This window comes from Salarias fasciatus, chromosome 10, assembly GCF_902148845.1.
Source record: "Salarias fasciatus chromosome 10, fSalaFa1.1, whole genome shotgun sequence".
NCBI classification, from domain to species: Eukaryota; Metazoa; Chordata; class Actinopteri; order Blenniiformes; family Blenniidae; genus Salarias; species Salarias fasciatus.
This window is the reverse complement of record NC_043754.1, coordinates 25,473,260-25,497,972: the sequence shown is the minus strand read 5'-3', so window position 1 is coordinate 25,497,972 and position 24,713 is coordinate 25,473,260. Positions and strand designations below refer to the sequence as shown.

Genomic DNA, 24,713 nt, shown 5'->3' with positions numbered 1-24,713 from the left:
CAGTTTAAAATAAAGTAAAATCAGGAGTGAGATTTGTTGACGGATCCTTCTGGAGAGAGAACAAACAGCAGGCTGCAGAGGGAAGCGAAGCACGGCGGGAATAAACAGCCTCTTCCGACCCTCGCGATCCTCCACCGTCTCAGACCAGCTCTCCCTAAAGCACAGGACGCCCACGCCGGGTCAAAGGTCACCGCTCGAACTTTCCTCCACAGCAGATGAACAGAAAGCGTCAGGTGTGGACGCATTATTCATGGGAGGAAAGGAGGGAGCAGGAGGCTGCTCCTGAGACGGCGCCGAGGACGCCGGGCGCTAATGAAGACGAGAAAAACATCTCATCAAATGTTAATCTTCTCAGTCAGCGGTGAGAGAGCCGAGGACGACGACGCAGAGCGTCATGGCGTCTCCACGTGAGACAGGAAAAGCGCCACCTGGAGGAGCGAAGCAGGAAGCTCGCCGCTGCCAGGCGCTCTCCGGCCGGCGGCACACGGCTGAGAAACCCTGACTCAGCGCTTCCTCCACATACATGGAGGCCAGCGGTCGACTCAGGGTTCTGTGTGTGTGTGTGTGCAGAGGAGCAGCTGGTCAGTGTGTTAGTGTGTGTTTATGTGTTTATGTGTGAGAAGGAGTCAGACTCAGGTGTTAAAGAAGCGAAGAAGCATCGATTCCCTGAATTTTCAGTTAAGCAGCAACAAATCTGAGGAAAAAGTGAACGCCCACACTCGTGCACGGGTGTGTGTGTGTGTGTGTGTGTGTGTGTGTGTGTGTGTGTGTGTGTCGTACCCTTGTCGCTGAAGTCGTCCACCAGGATGACCTCTGCGATGAGCTGTGGAGGAGAGCGGTTCAGCACGCTGTGGACGGTCCTCAGCAGAGACGACCAGCCCTCGTTATGGAACGGGATGATGACGCTGGTGTTGGGCAGCTTCTCCAAGTACAGCTTCTTTTTACAGCTGCACACACACACACACACACACACACAGGAAAAGCACATCATGGCATTAAGCTTGCGCAGTATCTCCTCCTTTACAGCTTCGCAGTGAAACACTGGTTGAATGTGCGACAAGAAGCTGAAAGCCGACTTAACTGTCAAATCTGATGAACGTAGAAACAACAGTGAAGCTACAGAGTAGATGTACATCACCCAGAAAAAATAAACCAAACAGAACATATTCAAAATATATCATTCAAAAAAGACTAAATAGGCAAGAAAAACAGGCCAATAAGATGAAAAAGAACCGTAACAGCGACGCCTGAGCAGCGCTAAAGCAAAAACCACAGATTTCCTGGAGATGTGGGCCGTGGACTGGGAGTGTCTCTGAGCTGGACTCATTATTTAAAGGCTTGAGATGCTAATTGACGGAGGGGGAGTGAATCTGCTGAACCCCGTGACGATGCCCTTTACCTGCTGCAGCCGCCGGCCCGACGCTGTGTTGCTTCTGTAATAAGATCTAATGAAGCATACCACCTGCTGGCTGGTCCTTCCTCCCCCCTCCTCCCCCCTCCTCCCCCTCGCTCGCCCTCTGAGACCAGGAGGGGAATCTGTAGAGACGGTAATTATCTCCCAGGCCCGTCTCGCTGCTCCCACTCCCTCACACTGTCTCGCTTTGTCTCCGTCATGTCAATCAGCTCCTGAGAGCCTGGGAGTCAGTCTGCCCCCCCTTCCTCCTCCTCCTCCTCCTCCTCCTCCTCTGAATAGAGCAAAAACACACACTTTGCATGTTTTACATTTGGATGATGAACATATACAACAAAGGCTCATGACATATTTCAAGCCTTTATTTGATGATGATGGTTTAGAGACGATTAAAACGCCAAAATTATGTTAAAAAAAAAGCACATTTCAAACAAAAAGGTAAGACTTCTGGAAAGTATGTTCATTTGCACTCAGTACTTGTTTTGGCCTCTTTTGCAGGAGTGACTGCATCAAACGGAAGTCTTCACAGAAACGAAGCGTTGTCAAGAAGTTCCACCTTGGAAGCCTGGAAAACACTTTAAAATCCGTGCAGCAGAGCGCTGATCGCTCGCCTCGTGCGCCGATGCAGCTGCACGGCGACGAGGAGGCGCCGCGGATCCCCGCGACGAAGCGATAATCCGACGGACCCGGCGAACGCGAGGTGAGGGACGTGTGACGGCAGCTGTGAGGACGCTCAGGAAACATGAAGCGCCGTCCTGAGGAGACCTCGGCTCCCGCATGAACGCCACGGCGAAGAAAGAGAAGAAAACAAGGCTGCTGTCAGTGGAGAGAGAGAGAGCGCTGGAGGCTGATCTGAGACGGACGGGGTCAGCCGGGCCCGCCGGGCCTGCTGCCGGTATTTATAGTGGAGCTGGAGGCGGTCCAGCCGTCCGCCGCCAGCCCACATGGCTCGCCCTGTTCCCCCGCAGCCACGTCCCGCTGAATGTACACCGGCGTCACACGTCCACAGCGCCAGGCCAGCAAACAGAGACGCGACCAGACCGCACAGATCAGCCAAATCATTACGACCACTGACGGTCACCATCCTGAAACTCCCAGACCCAATTTCAGTCAGTTAGACTCCATTTCTATGGCGCCAAAAACACGTTATCACAGCATTTTTAGAGAAAAACAACAATTCCACACGAACAAGTGGACGAAGGAAAGAAAAACCGTTTTACAGGAAGAAACCCGCAGAACCAGACTGAGAGGACACCTCCTGCAGAACCAGACCCAGAGGACACTTCCTGCAGAACCAGACTCAGAGGACAGTTCCTGCAGAACCAGACTCAGAGGACACTTCCTGCAGGTTCCACGGGTTTTCGGCGCCGGGCTGAGTTCACTGCTGCAGGAACAGACCTTCAGGCTTTAAAAAAAGACGCTCCTGACTCCACTTTGGCCACAGGAGGAGGATGATCTGGGCTGACACGGCCACACATTGAAGAAGAAAGAAAGAGAGAAAGCAGTGGTCTTCCATTTGCTCTGCGGTTAATTCACCGTTTCTTGCAGATTTGTCACATTTGATGCTTTGCTGTAGTTTTCAGGAAAGAGGCGTTGGTGTGGAAAGGTCTCCTCTAGTTTCTGCTGCCGCGCCGTGATTAAACGTTCCGATTTCAAAGTGAATATCACACCTTCCTGAAACGTGAGATCACGTCTTTCCAAGACTTCCTTGTTGCACGTTCACCCTGTGTGCCCGGCCGGCCGGCTGCTGCTCGCTCTCCGTTGCTCGGGGATTTCATCAGGTGAACATTTCAGACTGGGGATGTTTTCTTTCTTTTTCCCTCTTTCAAGTCGTACAGCACAACAAGTCCTGCAAACACGGCTGCTTTCAGCTTTCAGCTCCGTGAAATCAGCTGAAGAAAGCCTCCAGAGCTCTGCCTTCAGGCCTTCCAGGACTTCTGGTCGTTTGTGTTCCTGTGGGTTTGTTAAAGTCAAAGCTGCCCCAGGTCTGCAGCCAATGGCCCGTTTACACTGCAACGCAGAGCGCTCTCCGCTGGAGTCTGTGCTACCAGCAGAACCAGTGGCAAAACCTACAGGAAGTGGCTCAGCAGTTCACAGGGAAGCCAGCTTCCTTCAAACATGAACCCCACGACCGCCAGGACCCCCAGCCCCGACTCTCCTGGCACTTCCAGTTCATCCTCTGTCCAGAAGAACGTCCGTGCACTCACAGACATTCTGACTTCCTTATCGTCTGCGTGCACATGGGCAGCTTCATTACAAGAACAAGCAACAGCGCCACCTCATGGCCCGTCATGCTAACGACACTGTGTTCAGAACGTTTGAAGCACGGCATTTTTCTGAAATGAAAACACAATGAAGCGTTTTGAAACGAGTGAGGGAGACCATGTAACCCTGGGGACGAGCGTATTCTGGATTTTGGTTTAAGGCTCTTTGGACTCGTGCAGAACGCCGTCGCTGATCCCGACGTGGCCCAAACATGAGCAGAAATGACATTTTCATGAGCAGTCAGAAAACGATCAAGCTTCGTAAGCCCCGGCTCCTTCCTGCTGCCCTGGAGCCGGCCCGCCCTCACATCCAATATCCAAGCCTGTTTTTAGTGGGAACAGCCGCCATCTGCCACGAAAGGCTCGGAGTCTGCAGGTTTTCAATCCAACTGAAGACTGCAGCAGGTGATTCATTTTTCCTCTACACTTGATGGAGTGCCAATCTGTGAAATAACCTGCTGCAGTCTTTGGCCAGAAAGAAAAGCTGCATACTTTTGTCCGCCGTGGCGCCGGTCCTGCCCCGTTCAGATGAATCCGCTCACACAGACGCGCACGCTCCATTTATTTATGTGTAGTGGATGAAATGGCAGTGTTGACCTGAGGTTATTGGAAACCTTCGGCCCTTTTTACAGCTGGAGGATAGATTTTCTTCTTGTCGTCATTTCACAGTACGGCAGAACACCACGTTCCTGATATCGGCCCTGTTGTCCTAACACCTCAGATCGGTTCCATCCGGACGAAGCAGAAAACACAGAGCTGAAGGAGTTAACCGGCTCACAAACATAAACTCAGCTACGAGCAAAAAAGGTGAGTTTTACAAGACTATCTTCACTGGTAACCCAAGACCAAGATTTTACGGGACAAAACTGAATCAAGACCAAGAACAACCCAGGTCCAAGACCAAGACCATGAGCAAGATTTTTAAGGGGCAGGGACTAAATCGAGACCAGGACCAAGACCAGAACATCCTGAGATCATGACTTCAAGCTGCCAAAATTGAGACTAGGACCTTGAAAACCTGGTCTTGGGGCAGATCTGGAGTATTAAGCTTCTGTATAGATTACAGAGTTTTTACAATCTGTGCAAACCTACGAGCTGACTGACATAACTCCAGTTTCAGTCTAGAGTCATGGCGATCACCAACGTCTTCCCAGCCTCAGTCCTGACTTCGCCGCTGGAGGACCGGCGGAACTCACTTCGGGTGCCGGATGTCGGGGACGGAGCGGTTGAGCGAAATCCGGTCGCTGACGTAAATGTTGAAGCCGTTTTCCCGATAGGCCTGGTCCACCCGGTCAGCGTCCGTCAGGGGGAACGCCTTCCCCTGCTCGCCGTTACCTGCAGGACACACACACACCGCATCAGCACTACTCTAAAACCAGAACTGTGTGTGTGTGTGTGTGTGTGTTGTGGCCCCACTTCCTGGCATAACATCATTAAGAGAATCAAGGTTTAAACTGCGTGAAGGAGGGATAATGCGCCTTGAGGCCCACAACGAGCCGGCCAGCGACTGTTTCCCGTTCTTCAACAGCCCGAACAAAGAGCACCGCTCCAACAAAAATATCCTCATGTTCCACCAAAGCAAACACGCCACAGCGGTTTTTTCTCGGAGGGCAGACGGGTTTCAAGGCGTTTGAAAGAATTTTTTGAAAAGCCAGTGCGGGGAAAACTCAATAGAGAGGAAATAACGCTGATAATACCTTTGGGACGGGTATCCCAGGAATTCACCTCTGATAAGGAGAACTGCCGGCTGGGTTTTAAATGAATAATAGTCTCTCATTGCAGCATTCAGGATAATGGTCTGTTCATTGCTGCTATGACAGCTTCAGTGACTTTATCTTCCCCTTTCTCCACGTCACAATGCCCTGTTTGCACCATGTTTTCAAGTGAAAACGGAAAATTTTACATGGCATCAAATGGATCAGTGCCACTGAAATCATGTTTAAACTTTATCAATGTTTCATGAGCGGAGCCAAAATGAAAGACTTCAATAGATTAAATGAGATTGAATGAGGTAAAACATGAGGTCTAAAACTCAGCGGTTTTCTGCAGAATGAAATCTGGATCGTTCCAGTTCTCCAGGAGAGTCTCAGCACGGAGGACTGAACCTCGGATAAAGGAGGAGGAGAAGCCATCACAGCAGAGTTCAAAATGAAGAACTCATAGATTCAATGATGTCTGATAAGCCGAGACACTCATGTATCAATGCGAAGTTCAATGACTTTCTGCCATCTTTACATGAAAAACTGTGGAATGAGACTGGAGACTACGAAGCCAGTCCTACTGAGCCTGGTTTAAGCGGCGTTTCAAATAAAAATGCAAGTTGAGTACAGTTAACATGTAAACAAACACCGAAAACACACTGAAGGTTTTCAGTGTTAGCTTGAAAAGGCCCTACGAGGTTTCTTAAAAAACCCAGAAACTGCCCGGGTTTATTTTAAGACCCTTCATGTGTGCTTCCATGAGAGCGTGCGTCCATCAGGGTTCGTCTTCGCTGTGGTGTCTTGTCGGATCTACGATCGCGGTCTGTCGTTGCGGGGCAGAAACCCTGGTAAAGCTCACGGAGAAGAGGAGTGTTGAAAGGTCTGGACGCACCGGATCGGGCGGCGTCTCGGCGGATCGCCTCGTAGTCGTGCCAGTCTTTCCTCTGCGTGACGTCGCGTCCCATCGGAGCGTCCTTCCCCTGCCGATTCACCATCTGTGGAGAAACAAGCGGACCGTCACGGACGCTGCTACGTTTACACACTCCGGAGTTCTGATCTGCTTTAAAGGACAACAGCAGTGAGTCAGAGAAGGGCATGGACGCATTGAACATGCCTCGCAGGAACAGTTAGCATTTCTACTTCTGACTGATTGAGGAGACACCATCATGGTCCCTGGAGTCCAGTTCCTCACTTACAGCCATTTCTCAGGAGGCTTCACAACATCATTTACACCTACATTCACCCATTAACGGAGGCGGCTGCCACTGAGAGGCGCTCAGTTCGGCCATCGGGAGCAGTTTGGGGTTCAGTGTCTTGCTCAACATCTCACATCTACATCACCCCAGTCTCTAAAAACAAGACGACGAGCACAGTAAGACTTAGTAAAGACCCACTTAAACAAGGTCTGCATATTGTGTGTGAAATTAGAGGATCCTTGTTCTGGATCTGATCTTACTGTCAGAAGCAGCATTCGGAAAAATCCAGTAATTCAGAATAAACCAGGAAGAGACGAGGCAGAAATCGGATCAAATATCAACCTTTTTCTGGGAATTACTCGGCACAGTTCAGGTGCTAAATGAGCTATTATTTCAGAGACGCCAGATAAAAAGTGTGGAAATGTACTTTTTGTTTCAGGAGGCCTTTAAGACGCTCCCGTCGCCGTCCGTGTCGGCGGGCCGATTTCTCCGGAGCATCAACTCCCGCTCTCTAGCAGAGTTTATCCACAAAAAGTGTACTCTTCTATTTCATGCTTGACAACCTTGTGAGTAGAATATCAATGCTGTGATACACAACTCTGCTCACACACACACAACCACACACGTAGAGACAGATATACGCCGCCGCTGCGCATACAAAGTCGGAGGCCGCTTCTTCTGCCACTTACTCATTCTGAACACTCGGCAACTTCCAGTGACTCGGCGCCGTGAATTACAGGATCACAGCACAATGGAGTCATAATTAGCTCCGTTCGAGGAGGCAATTAGTGAAACACTCTGGTAACAAATGGCACCACCGACTGCATGATATACCACGGGTTATTAACCACGCCGTCGGCCGGGCGGACGACGACCCGGCGTGATCAACTCATGTGCGGTGGTATGACTTTGACTGAAGCGACCGCCACGCGCATGAGGATTCTCGATATCTGACGGATCGGCTGCGACGTTCGGAAGTGGAGGCCGTTGAAGCCAAAACACACACTCCACTCAACGCCCCAACGTCTCCATGCAGGTAAGGTTGACGACAGCCCGAGATGAGGAAATGTCAGCGGCGACATTAGAAGCTGCTGGTCCTGATCCAAACGCACCGACGGACGCTCCTCCTCCATCCGGCAGGCCGGCCTCCGCCTGCTGGTGTGACAAACGACTGTCCTCAGCGCGCACTGAGATTTAAGGCCTTGAATGAAATAAAAAAAGAAAATCCCAGCAGATCGTCTTGGTCTTTCTTTGCTTCCTGTCGTCTTCCCTCGCTTCTCCCCGACCCCCGTGACCCCACAGCTCCCGTTTCTCTCTGGAGCAGACACCCTCCCCGCGTCACACACGGACCTGACAGGCAGCAAGAGTCCATCTGTGCACATTTATACTAAAAAGAAGCGAGATTGTGCCGCCCCATTTCCTCCTGATTAAAATTTCAGCGCACATCGCCATGATATTCCTCTGGGGCTTTTCCTGCTGCTCAACAAGACCTTGAAAAACAAGACAAGGAGACGGGGAAACTTTCTGGCTAATATGTGCACATGTTTAACTTTGTGGAGGCAGAATGTGGGCGGACGCCGAAATGAGGGGAGGTAATTGAGACCGACAGTAAAAGAGTAAGACGGAATAAAGTCGGGGAACAGATGGAGGCTGTGTGTAAAAAAGCGAGAGAAGACGAGTAAACGGACTCGGCGAGCTGAGGCTTTTTCTGTGGAAACGCGCCAAACTGCCAGAAGCAGTGATGGGTCAAGCAGGCTTGGCTGAAAGCGAGTGCTTTTCCACCAGCTTTTTTTTTTTCTCTCTTTTTTTTACCTGAGCCGCTAATGAAGCGCTGCCAACTCCCCGTTAAACAATCCCCATCAGTTCATCACAATGGACGCTTCCTGCCGTTCCGCCAGCGGGGGGCGTCCAGAGCAGCCCTGCTTCAAAGGAGCGATATACCCTGCTTCTCTGGGCAGTGACAGTAATCCTGGGCAGTAATCTCCACAACACGGCTTTACTCACTTCTCCTTTCTGGGTAAAATCGTGTTATTGATGACCTTGACAACAAAACATGCTACATGCTACATGCAACCAGCGATGCTTCATGTTCAACATGGTTAAAGTACGACTGGTGAAGAGGACCGAGCCGCGGCGCTGAACGAGGCCTGGGGGAAGTTTTTAAATGCCGGAGGATCAATGAGCTCCAACAGTAACGGTTCTTTTAACGGAACGTTAGAACAGCCGTTTCTGAAGCACAGACCAGTTTTAAACAACATCACTTTTCCACAGACCAGCAGGACGGTGAATGAAAACGCCTTAACAAAGGTTTAACAATGCAGGGGGAAAAAAACAAAACTAAATGTTGGAAAAAAGCACGGATTTTATTTTTTCAAAATAAAAGTCACTAACTGAAGTTTAAATTTTTTTAAACTTTCGATACTCTTTTTTTTTTTTTATAAAAAATGTTATTTAAATACTCGGGTTGTCAAAGTGAATCACATTACTCGGGACTAATTAATGTAGGAATGACTAAAGATTTTTTTTTTAGTGCTTTTTTTTTTTAGTTTGGAAACTGTATTTGTAACGTAGACATTGTATTAAGTTGGTCTACATTTCACTTTATTTTGAAAGAAAATCCAACAAGGTGAAAAAGGAAACTGTTTGATTCCAGATCAAGACGCTCTGGTCAGAAACCAGTGGCTGCAGGAAAGTCGTCATGCTGAAACTCCAACAAGGAATTTAAATTCAACTGTTGAACTGAAAGCTGCCTTGAAATGCTATACAGCACAATTTAAACAATGCTATTCAAAGCCCCAATAATTGTGGATAACTATGGAAATCAAGCAATTAATTGCGATTAAAAAAATGTATCTTTTGACAGCTCTATTAAAGACGTAAATAAAATCAAAACTAAAAAAGAAGTGCGGATAAGACTACTGTGAGTATCAGATCGATGTAACTAGAGATACTGTTGATTCTTAACGATACCCAACCCTAAGCGGGCTCTTCCTCTCATTGTGAAGCAGAATTCACTAAGCGCTGGATTGTTCACCCATTCATCGGGAGCCAGGCTGGGTTATCCCGGGGTGAGACTGGTTAGTTTCACCCTGTTGATGCCGTGTTGTTGCAGTAGTAATAATGTGACTCCTTCACTTATGGGCCGGGAGCTGAAGCTTATTATTCATGCATTCAAAAAGCGACAACGGCGCCTCGCTACATGAAACCAAGTCTGTGTCTCAGCAGCAGACTGTGGTCTTCCTCTAACGGAACCAGGCCTCCTTCCACTCCGGACGCCGCCGCCGTCCCTCATTACATTCAGTGCAGCCCTTCACTGGTCTGTTTCACTGGAGTCAAAAGGCCGCGAGTCGCTCGGCGTTCGGACACCGATTCATAAAAACGGCAGACTGAGAGCGTCGCTGCACGATGTGAGCACGCTGTGTGTGTCGCCGCCGTCCAGGTGTGTGTGTGAGCTCAGGTGTCGGCCACGAATCCGTCGTCTTCGGCCAATTAGCCGGCGTGTCTGAGCACTGGTGGAGGGTAACACACACACACCACACACCACACACACACACACACACACACACACACACACACACACACACACACACACACACACACACACACACACACACACACAGTCTGCTGCCATCTGAAATTCAACACGACATGATGTTCTGCAGTATAATCACTGATAAATTAAATTAAGACCAGCGTTGGGATTTGTTTGGTGGTTCCAGACAGAATGTTTTCTGACTCGCAGCAGCAGCTGGAGCAGATGTTGACTTTCTTAATGTTTCTATTTGTTTTGTTTTAATCTTGATTTTGCAGCTTCGGTGCTTCAGACTTGGACTGAAATACCAGATATGGAATGACTGAATGTAACGCCATTCGTTATCAACACCATCTAGGATATGGAGTGTCAAACATAAGGTCTGTGGGCCAAAACCAGCCCACAAGAGGCTCCAATCTTGCCAAACCGAAAAGCAACAATTGAATTTTTGTCCAAACATTCTGAAAAGTAAAGGACATAACACTGAGATCAAGTTGAGATGTTGGTGATGCTGCAGGAAAGCTAGCTATCCAGCATGTTCCACTGGTTTGGCCGACTGTATGCAGTCCCTCGAAAATCACTCTGACAGCTCAGATCTAGAGCTTGATGCATGAAGAATAACTTATAGCACTTCCATCTGTTGTTTTAAGATGTATAATGCAAACTTTACGATACTATGGGTGGATTTTCATGAAATAGTCGTCTTACGTGCCACTGTTTCGAAGAAACGCTGTTTCTGGGCTCATTTAAAAGAAGACGACGCCGGAGCGTATACCCACAGACGTCCTCAGAAAAACTGTCTCAGAGTTCCACTTGTTTACAACATCGCAAAGTGAGAAAACTGGGTATAAATACAAAGTTATGTCATGATAAAATTCATGGCTCCAGGCAGCACTGTGGCAGAGCTTTCAGAAGATTTGTACAAAGTGCTGTAATAACAACACAGACGGCATCAGGATTCCACTGAGGCACCGGAGTTCAGACCTTTCAAACTTTCCCCCAAAAGACTCAGAAAGCTGCTCAGGAGGACGAACTCCTGGGACCTGGTCTACCCACCATCACCGTCAGCTGGTACAGAGCCCAACGCAACTGGGTTTACCATCAAGAAAACACCTCAGCTCCAGTCTGCTGGAGCCCAGACAATCGCTCCTCATAAAGCAGCCGGTTGGTTTTCTTCAGTTTCCTGATGACGAACACACCGACGCAGATACAATAGGAAAAGAGCGTGAGGGAAGACAAAGCCGGGCGCGGCAGTCTGGCTGCTATTACCACCCGAGTGATGAAACGCCGAGGCGTGCCACGAGGCTCACGACATGGACCTGCACCGCAAGAAAGAACCCAGGGTGGAGCTCAGATCCGGGCTGGCTTTTCTTTAAGGATCGTCATCAGGTCAGCCGAGACCGAGACACGCCTGTCCCGGAGGACGGCGGACGAGGCCGTGTGCGGCGAGAGGTCTTACAGCGACTGTTTCCAGGAACGCAACACGAGTCGGTAAGACCTAATTAGAGACGCTATTGATGTTAAAACATGAACACAGTGTGAAGGAAAACATGGAACATAATCTTCTAGTCAGTTGGACTTTTTTTTTTCTTTTTTTTTAGAGTACGCTGTAATTTTCTGTAGTTTGTGACGACCCAAATGCAAGACACACAAAGTCAAAACGTCAAGCACACACACACACACACACACACACACACACACACACACACACACACCCCGTCTGAGAGGAATTAGCATTATTCCCTGCGTATGAGGAGGATGAGTGCTGAGTCAGGACGATATGTTCGCGCTCGGAGTGTGGGCTCCGCTGAACGGGGACGTTCCGAGGCGGGTGAGGAGCCGGGAGTCAGCGGTCTGTCACTTTTCCTCCCGCTGACCTGGATGCGGGGATTTGCAGATTACGGCGGGCCTCTCTGAAACGCTGGCTGCCTAACCTCATTTCCATGCTGCCGCCGTCCTCCGCTAATCTGCCCAGCAGCAGATTATATTTGCTGTTCGGTGGGATTGATGCTGCGGCGGGTTTAGGCTGCTGGCAGCTGTTGGACATCACGGTGACGCACCGTCGACACGCCGCCCTCTGCGGTTCTCTACGGGCTCAAACCCACGGCGGAGGCCTCGTATCGGTTTGAACTGTCCATCAGACGTGCAGCAAGCGGTCGCCGTTTCACTCCTCGGTTGGGGTTTGTTATATTTCTGTTATATTTCTGGCTGTTCGAGGCAGAGAGAGCGACCCACCACGGTTTTTGGCTTCACTCCAGCTGCTTTCCGGCTCGGCCTGCTGAAGCCGCAATGCTACGAAAAGCAGAAATCGGCTCCAGACACGAGTCGACGGCCACAAGCTTTTCGGACCGCACTTGGTTTTTTTGAGGTACACTGCCTGGTAATTCTGCTGTCACCCATGAATGATCGCTCTGGAGGTTCTGGTGATAGAAGGCAGAGAAATAACAAGTCTCTGCGCGCTGCAAGCTGCATTTCTGTTCCGTTCACTTACAAATGTATCCCCCTTCATGTTGTTTGACACGTTTAACATTTAGACTTGAATTAAGTCTCGGTGTGTGAAGTGGGCACCTGGTAGAAACCGGAGCTTTCTTGTCGAGCAAACGGCCACCTAATTAAATTCCCCGTGACTTTTTTTCTCGGTTTAACGTCCAGCAGACTGCAGGATCAGAACCGCTTTCAGGAAAGTTCAGCATTTCCCACAGTGTTCCATGAAAACAGCAGAAACACAGAAGAGGGTGCAGTTACCGTGTTGGGCCACTAGTGGGTGTAGGACGTGGTAGTAAATACAAGTACACAGTAGTAAAGCATAGTAAGTGGTAAAAAGTAACTAACTAGTGAGTTAAATGGTGGCAAACGGTTGTAAGCATCAGTATTAAATGGAATTAAACGGTAGTAATGAACTAAATGGTTAAATGCTCGTAAACCGTTGTTACCAGTCGCTTCATGCATGTGGAAAAGAACTATTTACTGGTGAGCCTGTAGCACCACCACGAAGCAGCACTTCGATAAAGCTGAGACTTCACTGACACACATCAGAGGTTCACAGGTAAAATCTTCTGCTCGTCAAGTCCATACAGTCAACGACAGACTGATTGTCTCGTCCACAAGCGTTCCTGATTGATCAAACTGCTGATATTGCCCAGATATCTATGAAGAAACAGAAAATGAGCAGCTGCCTCGGCGTTTTACCACCTACAGAGAGGCGGTAAGCCACTCCTGAGCAGGGGGGAAAAAAAGAAGTTTATTTAAAACAGCACTTCTACGATGAGCCATGAATTGAGGTTAATAAGAGTGCAACGAAGTGTGGGGCAAGATAAGCCGCTTGCGTCCGCATCCAGCACACAAAGGAGGGGCCTGTTACTCAGTGTAAACCTGATGCTTTTTAACTGTGTAACTAATAACTGTGTTTAAACGTTAGGATTCAGTGAATTGCAAAACATTGGTTCTTCCATGGCAATAACGCCGCGGCGGCGGCAATAAAGTCCTGGTTGCAGCAACAAGATTAGTCTGGAAGCTCCTTTCTTCTGTGTGTTTGCACTCTTTGTTGCAATGCTGAAATCAGCAGAGTGAGTGGAATACTGTCTTGATCAGGGAAATGCAGGTACAAAGGTACACACTGAAAACCTGGCCCAGGGGCCGGACGCCCAGGGGCCGGACGCCCAGGGGCCGGACGCCTAGGGGCCGGACGCCCAGGGGCCGGACGCCCAGGGGCCGGACGCCCAGGGGCCGGACGCCGGACGCCTAGGGGCCGGATGCCCAGGGGCCGGACGCCCAGGCTGCACACCCAGGGCCGTTGCAGTGGGTACATTCTCCATTCAAGCCTTCTTTCAAAGCAGCCAGGAAACTCCTTTTATTTATTTTATTTTTTTGCTAAACCGTGACATGTAAGATGAATATGTAGTGGAAATCCAGCCACAGTACAGTATTTGCTGGTAGTTTTATCTTGTTCTTGAGCAGTGGAATGTTTTGGAATTGTTCCTAAACAATGGGAAGAAATTACATTCTGAATCTGTTCCTAGAACCAGGCGTCGTTCAAACCAACGAGGCTTCTTCTTTTGTGAGGAAGAGTCTTTTCTTCCCTGAGGCAGAATTTCGGCGCGTCTTTGTGAAGATGGAGGAACATACTGGGGGACTCGTCGCTCTGCTTCGCTGCACTTCATCCATCAGGTCTTGGAGCTGGAGCGGCTCCATGGAGCCTCTCCAGAGACACACCAGGCTGTATGATCCAGTGCTTGAAAAGCAGGAGGCGTCCTGTGTTGGTGGAGTTAAAATACTGTTTTGGAAAGAAAAGCGCCTTTGACACGTAGGAATTTCATGAGGCACGACTTCTCTGTGGCAAAAGCAGAGCAGATGAAAGAAGCGGCGGTGGGGGGGAAGCTGGACGGCCGGACGGGAAGGCAGCCGCTCTCGCAGGGGGACGGATCAGGACACCGTGGGTCAAAACTTCACTTCTCCATTTTCTTTTCTCCCGCCGAGAGCCAGAGGAGGAAACTTTTCTTTCTCTTCTCCACTTCCTCCCGCTCTGGCAGATCACAGGCAGATCCACCTCAACCCCCGAGAGACACAATTACCCGTCTCTCCCGTTTCACCTCGGCCTCCGCCTCCTCCACCTCCACCTCCCCTCAAACCACTTCACAGACGAGTCAATTTGCCCCGACTGTCCGACCTCATCAGGCGGGAACACAAGCTAGCAGTCCACACCTTCTAAAATTAGCACACCGGACCGCTGTACCCCGTCAGCCGCCGACAGGCCTCCGGGTGAGCGTCCGGCCGGCGGCCGCAGTGGCAGCTGCTCGGGACGTGGTGTGAAGACAATTCAAGAAAATAATCAGACCGATGCGTTCATCGATAGGGTCGTCCCATTCACACAGCGTCTCAAGATATGGATCGATCCCATGAGGCTTTGCTCTGATGTTGGCCGTTTGTCACATGCACGCACGATCCCTCACGCGGCTCCGTGGCGAGATGAATCCAGCTTGCTGTGTTTCTTCTGAAACTACTTCACCAAAGAATGACGGTCGTTGTTTGGTGAAGGACCGGGAAGAGACAGGAAGAGAAGCCTTTCTCCTGCGATGTGGCAGATTTGACTTTAACACTTTTCACGAAGCACTGAGGGGTCATGAAAAGAAAATAACAAAAAAAGTGCACCGAAGCCCCACAGTGGGAATCAATCCAGCGTGCAGGTCACTGATGGCGAGTTTAATCTGGTTAGTTGTGGTCCATGTAAACACAGCTCCTGAATCAATAACCGTCCGCCAGTAAAACGCTCCTTTTGTACTTCATCATTTTCCTCATTGTAGCTTTAAAAATGCCATTTCTATTGAAGAGAGGAATCTGTCTTCAGACAAACGGCACTCTGAATGTGGATGACTCAGGATTTAGAGTAATGGGCGTTGAGAGGAAGACAAAATGAGAAGGAAAATCTCAACAAATAAAGCAAAAGAAAACAAAAAAGAAACAAAATCTTCATCCCTCCTGAAAGAAAGAAGGAAAAAAAATAACATTTTGGCAGCATTAAAGGAGACAGTGACTGGCAAGGAGTGCACAGCTCAATCCATTCAGTTGTTTGCTGTTTTCTCAATCATCAGAGAAATACAGAGATGTAGAGAGAGAGAGAGAGAGAGAGAGAGAGAGAGAGAGAGAGAGAGAGAGAGAGAGAGAGAGAGAGAGAGAGAGAGAGAGAGAGAGAGAGGCTGTTGGGAAATCCGATTCCCCCCCTCCCCGGGGGGATCTGGCACCGCCGGAGTCAGGACTCTCTGGGCAGAGACCGAGGCGCTGAGCCCTCCCTGGAAGACGCAGCCACACAGCCGCTCGTCTCCCAACATGAGTGATGATCCTCGGCTCTGCCGCAGCCACAGATACCAGCAGAGGGATGGACAAGGGCCATGACAGATGGCCGCCTCTCCGCCTTTTCTGCAGGCGCCGAGCTGCTCGTACGTCTTGGATGGGCGACACGTAGACGCACAAAAATTGGCAATTCTGAGATGGTTCCAACCCCCCCCCCACCCCACTCACTATTTCTTGCGGGGTGTTTGTTGTGCAGAAAAACAGTGAGTCAGTGTTTATCTCGGGCCTCGCCATACCTACAGCCAGTCTGCTGCCAAGCAAAAGGGAAGCGCTCCGTCCAAATGTTTGTGGGATTTATGAGACTTTGTTTAGCCGTACAACGTCCATCTCCATCTAATTCATCATCAAACAAGCCATTCCGAAGGAGGGGACAATGAATAACAAGGAAATCAATCAAGAGCCCTAAAAACTCCACCAACAGCTCAACTAAAAATGAAATGTGAGGAGCAGCAGGAGCGACACCAGCGCTCGCCACCACCAACACAAACACGTTCAGTCAACACGAGAGGTGAAATTACATTTCTGGAGGAGGTGTGCCGTGATGAATGTTTGCAGGAGCCTTCAATTCATCACAGCCTCTACGGGCTCCTTTTTTCAAACCTCCATGAGGAGTCTGTCGCTCAGACGAAGGGAGGTGGAGGGAGCAGGCTCATTTGTGGGTCCATTCAGAGCGTCTTCTAGTGCCGCTCAAGCTGGATGTCTTTGTGGAGGCAACCTTGTGTCTGCTGAACGAGTGGCACGCCGCTTCAGAGCCTATGGAAGGTCAGGATGAGTGATAGAAGTCTCTCTGGCCCTGACTCCGGTAATGTTTCTTTCAGGTTGGCTATTCAGCAAGGCTTCACGATAAAAAGTCAAGTTCAGTCGTTCCCATTTCAAGGTTTTCAAAGCCTTTCTGAGAAGATGCACAAAGGCAATTCTTTTGATATTACCATAGAAAAGTCTGCAAAGTTTTAAAGCAGTAAAACCCTCAGAAACTGTGAAAAGCTGCAGAGTTAAGACTAATATGTGTGTGCGGTGCTCGTCGCGTCGGGCAGTGTGTAGCCTCCACACACTCCATCCTTCATGGTGTTCTGCGTCCAGGCTGCACGTGCCGAAAAGCAGCTGATAATGCAAAGCTGGCTTAGAAGGATCGACCAGAACTTCATGCACCTGGTTGGGAGTGTGAACTATCTGGTCATAATGAGCAGTTTGGCACAAAGAGAGTCTGCAAAGTTTAGCTTTGGGTGCGAGCCAACAGACCGAGGTGCGCTATAGGCTAGCTTCCTCTACGGTGTCGTCCATACAGTCGGAGGAGTGCAAGCTGTTGTGGACGGCACCAAAAAGCAGAACAAAGTGCTAAGGAGGCGAAAATAAACAAAATGAATTTATTAGGTTTTCAATTGATTCGGTTCATAATGTCACCATTTTTAGTTTCAAGCAGAATCCTGCTGATTTTTGAGACGGTGATAATTTCATCTCGATTACATGTCAAGTCAGAGATTAGATATTTTGGACTTGTCGCAAAAAAAAAGAATATTTCTGCTTCTAATTTTGAATTTCTCACTCCAAAAATCACATTAGGCTAAACGGAGCTCAAACAGTAGTTGAGCGGTCTGGGTTAGAGGGACCACTCTGGATCCTGTCAGGGTAGAGAGTCCCTGGTGAGGCGCTGTAAACACTACGGTTCATTGTGGAACATCAAGACCGCCATGCTGCACCGTCAGCTCATTGGTGTGTTTCAATATGTTGGATGTTATGCTGAATATCAGAGGCTGGACCATTAGAATCATGGGGAAAATGAAAGGTACTTTCTAAATTGTAGGAGCAAAATTACCACTTATGGAAGGGCTGACATTTTTAGATGTGGAAAAACCATTTCAGTCGTTTCTGAGCGTCCACAGACTGAACAATGGGCAGAAAATAAACAACTCCTTCCAGAAAGCCAGTCCGAGTTGGAGCTCCGAGAAAAATCCATGATTTTCTGCGGCTGTCTGTGCTGGAGCTGAAGGCATTTGGCAGGTCAATCTGTCTGTCATTACAGGAACATAATTTTTCTGGTTACCCCCCATTATCTGCTTCATGTTTTTGCGACGGGAAGCCGGGAGCATGTTCGGCTTCCCGCCTCCCTCGCTCACCCACATCCGCTGGCTTCCTGTGTATGGGAAGAAGTCGGAGCCCCGTCTCCTCGCGCCGCCGCCGGGTTCGGCTGGCGTGGGAGGCCGGGCGCCGCCGAGCAGACAAGAGGACAGATGTGGCTTACATAATGATCAGCAAATCAGTTATCTCAGCGGACCTAATCCTGCAAAGCATGCCTCCATACGTCTCTCGACAGCCGCCTCGCCGCGCCGAGCCGGAGAGCCCGAGGCACGCTGCTCCTTCCCACCAATGGCCAGGAGGAGCGAATCAATGGGCTCAGCAGGGGGGGCTTTCACAGCTCCACTGGAAGGCAATTATCAACATTTGTCAACGAGGGGACAATCAGGCTGGAGTATGATAGCTGGGAGTTCAGCAGAGAGCAGAGCAGCATGGGAAACAAAACGGAGAGAGGCAAGGCTTTGTGAAAAAAAAAAAACCCACACTATTCAGAGGTCGGTTTGAATTAGACAAAACAGTTCATCCACCAACGTTTTCCAGTCTGCTGCACGCAACAGAAAAACCACCAGCAGCCGCTCACCTGGCTGATAAAGACATTTGTTATGGAGCTGAGCCTACATGAGAGCGCAAGCCTCTTCAAAAAGTGTGTAAAATAAATCTGCTTTCTTTGAAATGTACACAATTAGGCTGATGGTTTGATGGGCTGAATTGAAGCCTCAGGAAGTGAAATCCTTACCTTTAGCCTCCAGAGATTTATGGTTCTTGGGTGAAATAACGTCAGGTAAAACCAACCTTGACCTTTGAAAGATCCCTCCTGTTGTTAAAGTAAAATAATTTCAAGCTTCTCCTGAATTCACAAAAAAATATAATGGTGCCTGAAGAACTGCTTACCGAGTGCAGTGATTCTTGAGAGAGGGAGCCTATATGTGCCTATCTTTACCCTCAAGGACCTCTGAGAAATACTGTGTTTACCAAAGCCAGATATCCAGACAACCCATAAACACAGAGCCTCCGACCTGCAGCCGGCATCGCCACAGGGGCGCAGAGAAAGAGAAGCTGCCACGCTTCATAGATCTGCTCACATTTCTCCTCTTTCCTCTGGTGAGCCTTACCCAAAGCTTCCTGCCAAGTTTGTAGAATCTGTGCTGGATTTCATTTGTTTCAGGGGTCGGAGTAGGAACTGAAATTCTGTTTGTGGTGCCTGAAAAACAGCAGGCATGTGTTTAAATTCCTTTAGACTAATCTGAGCTTAATGGTCAATTTTCCAACTTTAGAGAGTTGTGAGGAGCAACCTACGGCCAGATTATCTCAGGGTACGAAGGAGAGAATAACACACTACACTGAGTTGCTCCAGTTAACCGTTAATGGCTGCAGACTGGCTCGGTTTAATTATCTCAGATCCAATCAACACAAGTTTTTCAAGTTCCCTCACTTTGCTGGTCTTACGTCCTAGCACCACTTCACCACTGCTGATTCCCTCTTCTTCACGAGGCTGTAGCAAAACACCCAGCGCCTGGCACTGAAGAGTCACTGGCATCAACGTCGCAAGCTAATTAAGCTAATGAAGTCAGCTGGTTGGTTTACCACAGGTCATCTCGTTTACCCCTGTAATTACAGCTATATGTAATATTTACCTATAATTCCATCCATGTTTGATTTGACCCATCCCCAGTGAAGACTAATCATGTAACGACCGACTGCAATGTCTTTCCACCACAGCTTTAGGGTTTCAAAAGCCCGTCCGGAGATCTGGTGCCACCCAGATCTTAACATGCAGCTGGCCGATCCAGCCTCAGCCGGCGTGATAAATCGTCTCTGAAGCTCAGAAAAGAAGCGAGGGATAAGAAGAGCATGAGCCGGGAGCGTGAGAGCTCTTCTCCCCGAGGCAGAGCCCCGTGCAGTGGGCAGGGTCGCTCAGAGAGAAGATATGACGTGAATAAAACATACGTTCATTGATCCTTTTTTCCTGCAACTGAGGCCCCGTTTATGCAATTTCAAGCAAAAACACGAACATTGAGTTTTGTTTAAGGAATCTGTTTATGCAACGACGAGGCTCAGGGTCACTGGAAACACCACATTATGAAAAGAGTCTCCGAGGTAAAACTCGTAAATTGCTCAGGACCCGTCTCTCTGACGGCGGAGGAAACACCGGAGAGGCAAACAGCCCTGCTGCACGTGCTCAGTAGACGCAGAACTTTCCTTAAACAAAAACTCAAACCATGAGTTTCCACTCAGAATCGGGCCTAAATCTTGATATGAGGGTACACCTGTCGACTCTTCTGTCAGCGTGCTGACGTCTTATGACAAAGCTTTGGTGTTTCTGGTCATCCCGAGCCGAATCCACATTCATCAGCCTCGGTCGGAAAAAGCAACAACTGCAATTGACATTTCCTCCGAGCTGCTTCTGAAGTGACTCGCCAATTAATCTGCGGTATGTCACATTTCCTGGAGAGCCGGCATAATTTATGACCACTTCAGCAAACCAGATATTGACTTGAAGGTCTTTCCGCGTGTTGTGTCAGAAAAGGAAATGGATCTCTAAGCAGCAGTGCTCTCAAACACATTCCGACACGCTACAAGAAAAATGGACACCGAGTCAAAGAATTTACTGAATTCCTGTCAGAAGTTGTTTCTGCCAAGTCAGACAGCAGGAGCTCAGACGAGCCTTTTATTACATTTTGAAACTACAAAATTCACAATCTAATAGACCCTGAGAGGAGGCAGAGGTCCAGCTGGTTGTATTATAAGAAACCCACACACGCTCACCTTTCCTGAACCTTCACCCAGCCTTGTGCGGCTGGATGAGCACAGGCTGTCTTGAACTTAATGCTAAACACACTTCACTGAGGATTATGCGGCTGCTGCTTTACGTTTTTAGGTCATGTGTGCGTTCACGGCGATGGAGATGAAGTCGGGGGCCGAGCCACAAACCTTGAGGCTGGAGGACGACCTGCTCTACCACTCAACCCGCCAAGGTCTATAGGCGGTGATATATCTCCACCACTCAAGGTGAGACGCAGCAGCAGCGTACGTCGGGGAGGCATCTGCTAACAGGAAGTCTCTGCCTGCTGGGCTTCTCCTCGGAGTGCTCTCGGCCTGTTTTATTGAAATCCATACATGCTGCATCAATTTGTCACCGTCTTTACCTTTTGAATTAGCCAACCGAGCTAAATACAGCTGGAGCCTGGTGTCAGTGTGGTGCGACTCCGACGAGCTGGGACCTGTCACGTGCTTCAGGCATTGTTCTCTGCCATCGTATTCAGCTACTGTCAAAAATACTAAGCGGTGGTTCGTTTGCCGGGGGGGGGGGGGGGGGGGGGGGGGGGGGGGCTACCCACCACGGACGTCTCAGAAGCCATATCATGACTTAGCTTCCTTCACAGAGACTCGTTTTCAACGCCCAAGGTGGTCAATTAGTTTGTCGGAGAAGATTTACAAGACAAAAAACTTCCTAAAATAAGACAAACAAGACAGAACTGAGAGGACAGAAGATTCAGATTAGACGAAAACGTGTTGCTGTGGAAGGAAAAAGCAGGGTGAAAATAACAAGGCAGCAGGTTAACGGAACAAGACAAGAGGAGCTCAGTGAATTATTCCAATCAAACCCAGCGATGTGTGTGTGTGTGTGTGTGTGTGTGTGTGTGTGTGTGTGTGTGTGTGTGTGTGTGTGTGTGTGTGTGTGTGTGTGTCGCTGAGCGCTCACTTTAAACCCCAATTCTCCTCCGTTGCATCAGCCACCACCTCAGCCATTCCTCCAACCGGAGGACGGAAATTTAATTGGAGCATTTATATCTTATTTTGCTTCCACTCACCCACACAGCCTGTACTTTCACACATGAGCTTGTGTCTGTCATCAATCTGAATGAAAATATTTTTACGAGAGAGGAAAAAAACTCCCAGATGAAGGCAGGTGGAGGGGAGGCAGCGGCGTGTATTTTCTTTTTAATTCGTTTCTTTATGATCCGAGCCTCGTAAAACTCCAACGGTGGCATCATCTGCTGCTCCTGTGAGGAAGACCACGGTCTACCAGAGCAAGAAATGCAGCAATTTCTCCCGGAGACGGCGCGTCAATCTTCAAACAGCTGTTGAGAAACGCTGGTGGGGCTGCCGTCTGAAAGGAGCAGGACGTGGGAGTGAGCGCCTCGGTTCAAATCCTCCCCTTCTGAAGCCGCCGGAGCTAAAAAGGAGCCATCTATCGCGCAGCGAGCTGTCAGCGACGAAACAAAGTCGTCGCACTTCACAGGAAAACGGGGCGCCGCTGATTCGGTTGTGGAAACTTGGGAAACGGCGGCCGCGAGGAGCGTGGGCGAGGGAAGTCGAACAACAGCCGCCAAGGTGACGGAGGAGCCTCCGTCGCCCTCCTCATCACAGGCAACGCGCGTGAGGCATTCTGGGTAATCACGCTACGGCAGGACCAGCGACAATATTTCCAACGCGGCACCTGTTCCGCCACCCGGCTGCTCGGCTCGAGCGCTCCGGCGCTCAGATTCCATCAGCTGTTACTGAAAGCAGATGGAGAAATGAACGGTGACGATACGCCGCTATGAATCGCTTCTACTGCCGTTTAATACACAACCACCGTCTCAGCAGAATGTGTGTTTATCACGGACGCCATTAGCAAAATAAAAGACCGCTATCATGTAAACAGCAGATTGATAAACGAGGCTTTCAGCTTCATGTCTGTTTTAGGCCTCGTTTAAACAACGTTTCAAAGTGAAAACGGGAGACTTTCTTTGCGTTCTGTTTACACGACAACTCTGCTCAGAGCCACTGCAGGAAAAAGCTCCCAAGGTGGAACTTTTGAGTGGAAGCTCAAGCAGACAAAAGAATTAAAATGTTCAGTTTTCTTAAAATGTTCCCTTGAACGTTGAGTTTTCTCCTGAACAGTCACAAACTAAAGATAATCTCATTCATCCAGCTGGAATCGGTGAGTTTTTAATTCTGCATCAGTTAATTATGGAAAAATTAGAACTATTTGTCAGAAGTGTGATCAGATTACTTTTATTTCAGGAGAGAAAAGGATTTTCATAGTTCCCGCAGCACCGGCCGTGTGGAGACTTCTTCATGCATATGTAATGAGGAAGCAGAAAAGCTTTGTAAAACCCAGTCATGAGCCCAGTAATGATGTTTCTGCTGCTGAAATCCAGCTTCCCTCCGCCGGCCGACTCCGGCTCTTTCATCAGCAGAAGGCAGAGAGCGGTTTTCCCCCGTCGACACCGAGACAGCGGATGGTGCTTCCGCCCAGCGGGGGAAAAGCCAACAATGCGGAGGAGCGTGTGAACGCACCGCGGGGCTGAGAGGCGCCGCTCGCCGCCCGATGGACACGGCGGCGTGAGGAGGACAAACCCCGCCTCGGGTTTAAACGCTTCGTCTGCCGCGGACGCTCGGCCCGACCCGCTTCCCCGCGCCGCTCGGCTGATTTAACGGCCGCGACGGCGGTTCGTCCTGATCGGCTGGTCGGCCGGCGTGCAGCCTGGCAGGAGCGTCTCGTCACACGGAGCCCGGAGCCGAGGCTGTAAACGCTGCCGACTCCACCAACACTCCCCACATCAAACAGGATCCACTCCTCAGAGGTCAGAGGTCGAGTGCGAACACACCAAACAAGATGTCTCCGACCGAACGCCGGAAACCCGACACCAGCAGGAGCTCCGTCTACCAGCTGGCCGTTAATTACACCGCCGGCCCGCCCGAGGCCCAACCGGAGACGCTCAGGAATCCAGCTGACGAGGTACAGTAATGACTCCTCGCCGCCGGGTGATCGCAGGTGACCTTTGAGTCGGCGCTTCACCGCCATTACCGGCTGCCGATAACGAGGAGCACCGGGGCTCAGAGAAGCTCAGGAACCCGGCGGAGGGACTTCAAATCGGCGTGAGACGTGTAATGCGGCAGAGCGACCCTCAACACAGGCAGCATCTCTACGGCTGGAACTCTGAAAGGCTCGAAATGAAGGAAGAAATACAACAACACCTTAAAATCTGTACGAAGATGTAGTGTTAGAATAAACCTGGTGACCGACCTGCCTGTTTTTTCACGTTCTGTTGTTTTGCTGTTGCATGTGGGATCAATAACGTATCTATCAGTCCATCTGTGGTACACAGGATTGATTGAAGTGTAATTAATTCATTCAGAGTTTTAACAGGGCTGTGAACATATAAGATAATTGATCGCCTTCGATTCAAGTTCAAAAATCCTCCATAATTTGTGAAGTCAAGTCAAATCTGTTCCATTTATTCTGACTCCGTGCAGGTGGGATTCTCTACAGATGGCAAAATCAGTCTGGTGGATGGATCAGTAATGAATTAAAAGCTTTCAGTGTCCCCAAAAGATGGAAAGATTCTGATGAAACACTTTTCATGAGCACTGGTCAGCTGATAGGAGGGAAAAACACAGAAAGCCGAGGTTTAAACAGCAGAAAGTGTTCATGTCAGTCCTGGATTTAAACTGCTCTACAAACACGCCATTAACTTCCTCTCAGGGTGTTCTGACTGGGACCCAGTCACATCGATCAGAACCATGGATGTTCTGGCTGCAGAGGACGGTGTGTGGTTCTGTCTCAGCGACGGACTGATAATCTGTCCCCGGGGTCTTCACTGGATCAGAACATGTGGAATAGATGGACAGATCAGTGTGAATACCGCAGGACGAGCCCAGCGATCAGAGAAACAACCGACAAGCTGGCAGGAGCGTCCG

The 24,713-nt window shown here is 49.5% G+C and overlaps 1 protein-coding gene across 1 annotated transcript in view; it reads right to left on the bottom strand.

The window, feature by feature from the left end:
• LOC115395480 (polypeptide N-acetylgalactosaminyltransferase 10) overlaps nt 1-24,713 on the bottom strand; it is a 64,481-nt gene that overhangs the window by 29,352 nt on the left and 10,416 nt on the right. The window contains exons 2-4 of the mRNA XM_030101047.1: nt 6,268-6,370; nt 4,872-5,010; nt 781-947 (exon numbers count right to left, since the gene is read on the bottom strand). Of these exons, the coding sequence (XP_029956907.1) occupies nt 781-947; nt 4,872-5,010; nt 6,268-6,370 (409 nt within the window). The remainder of the gene's footprint in view (nt 1-780; nt 948-4,871; nt 5,011-6,267; nt 6,371-24,713) is intronic.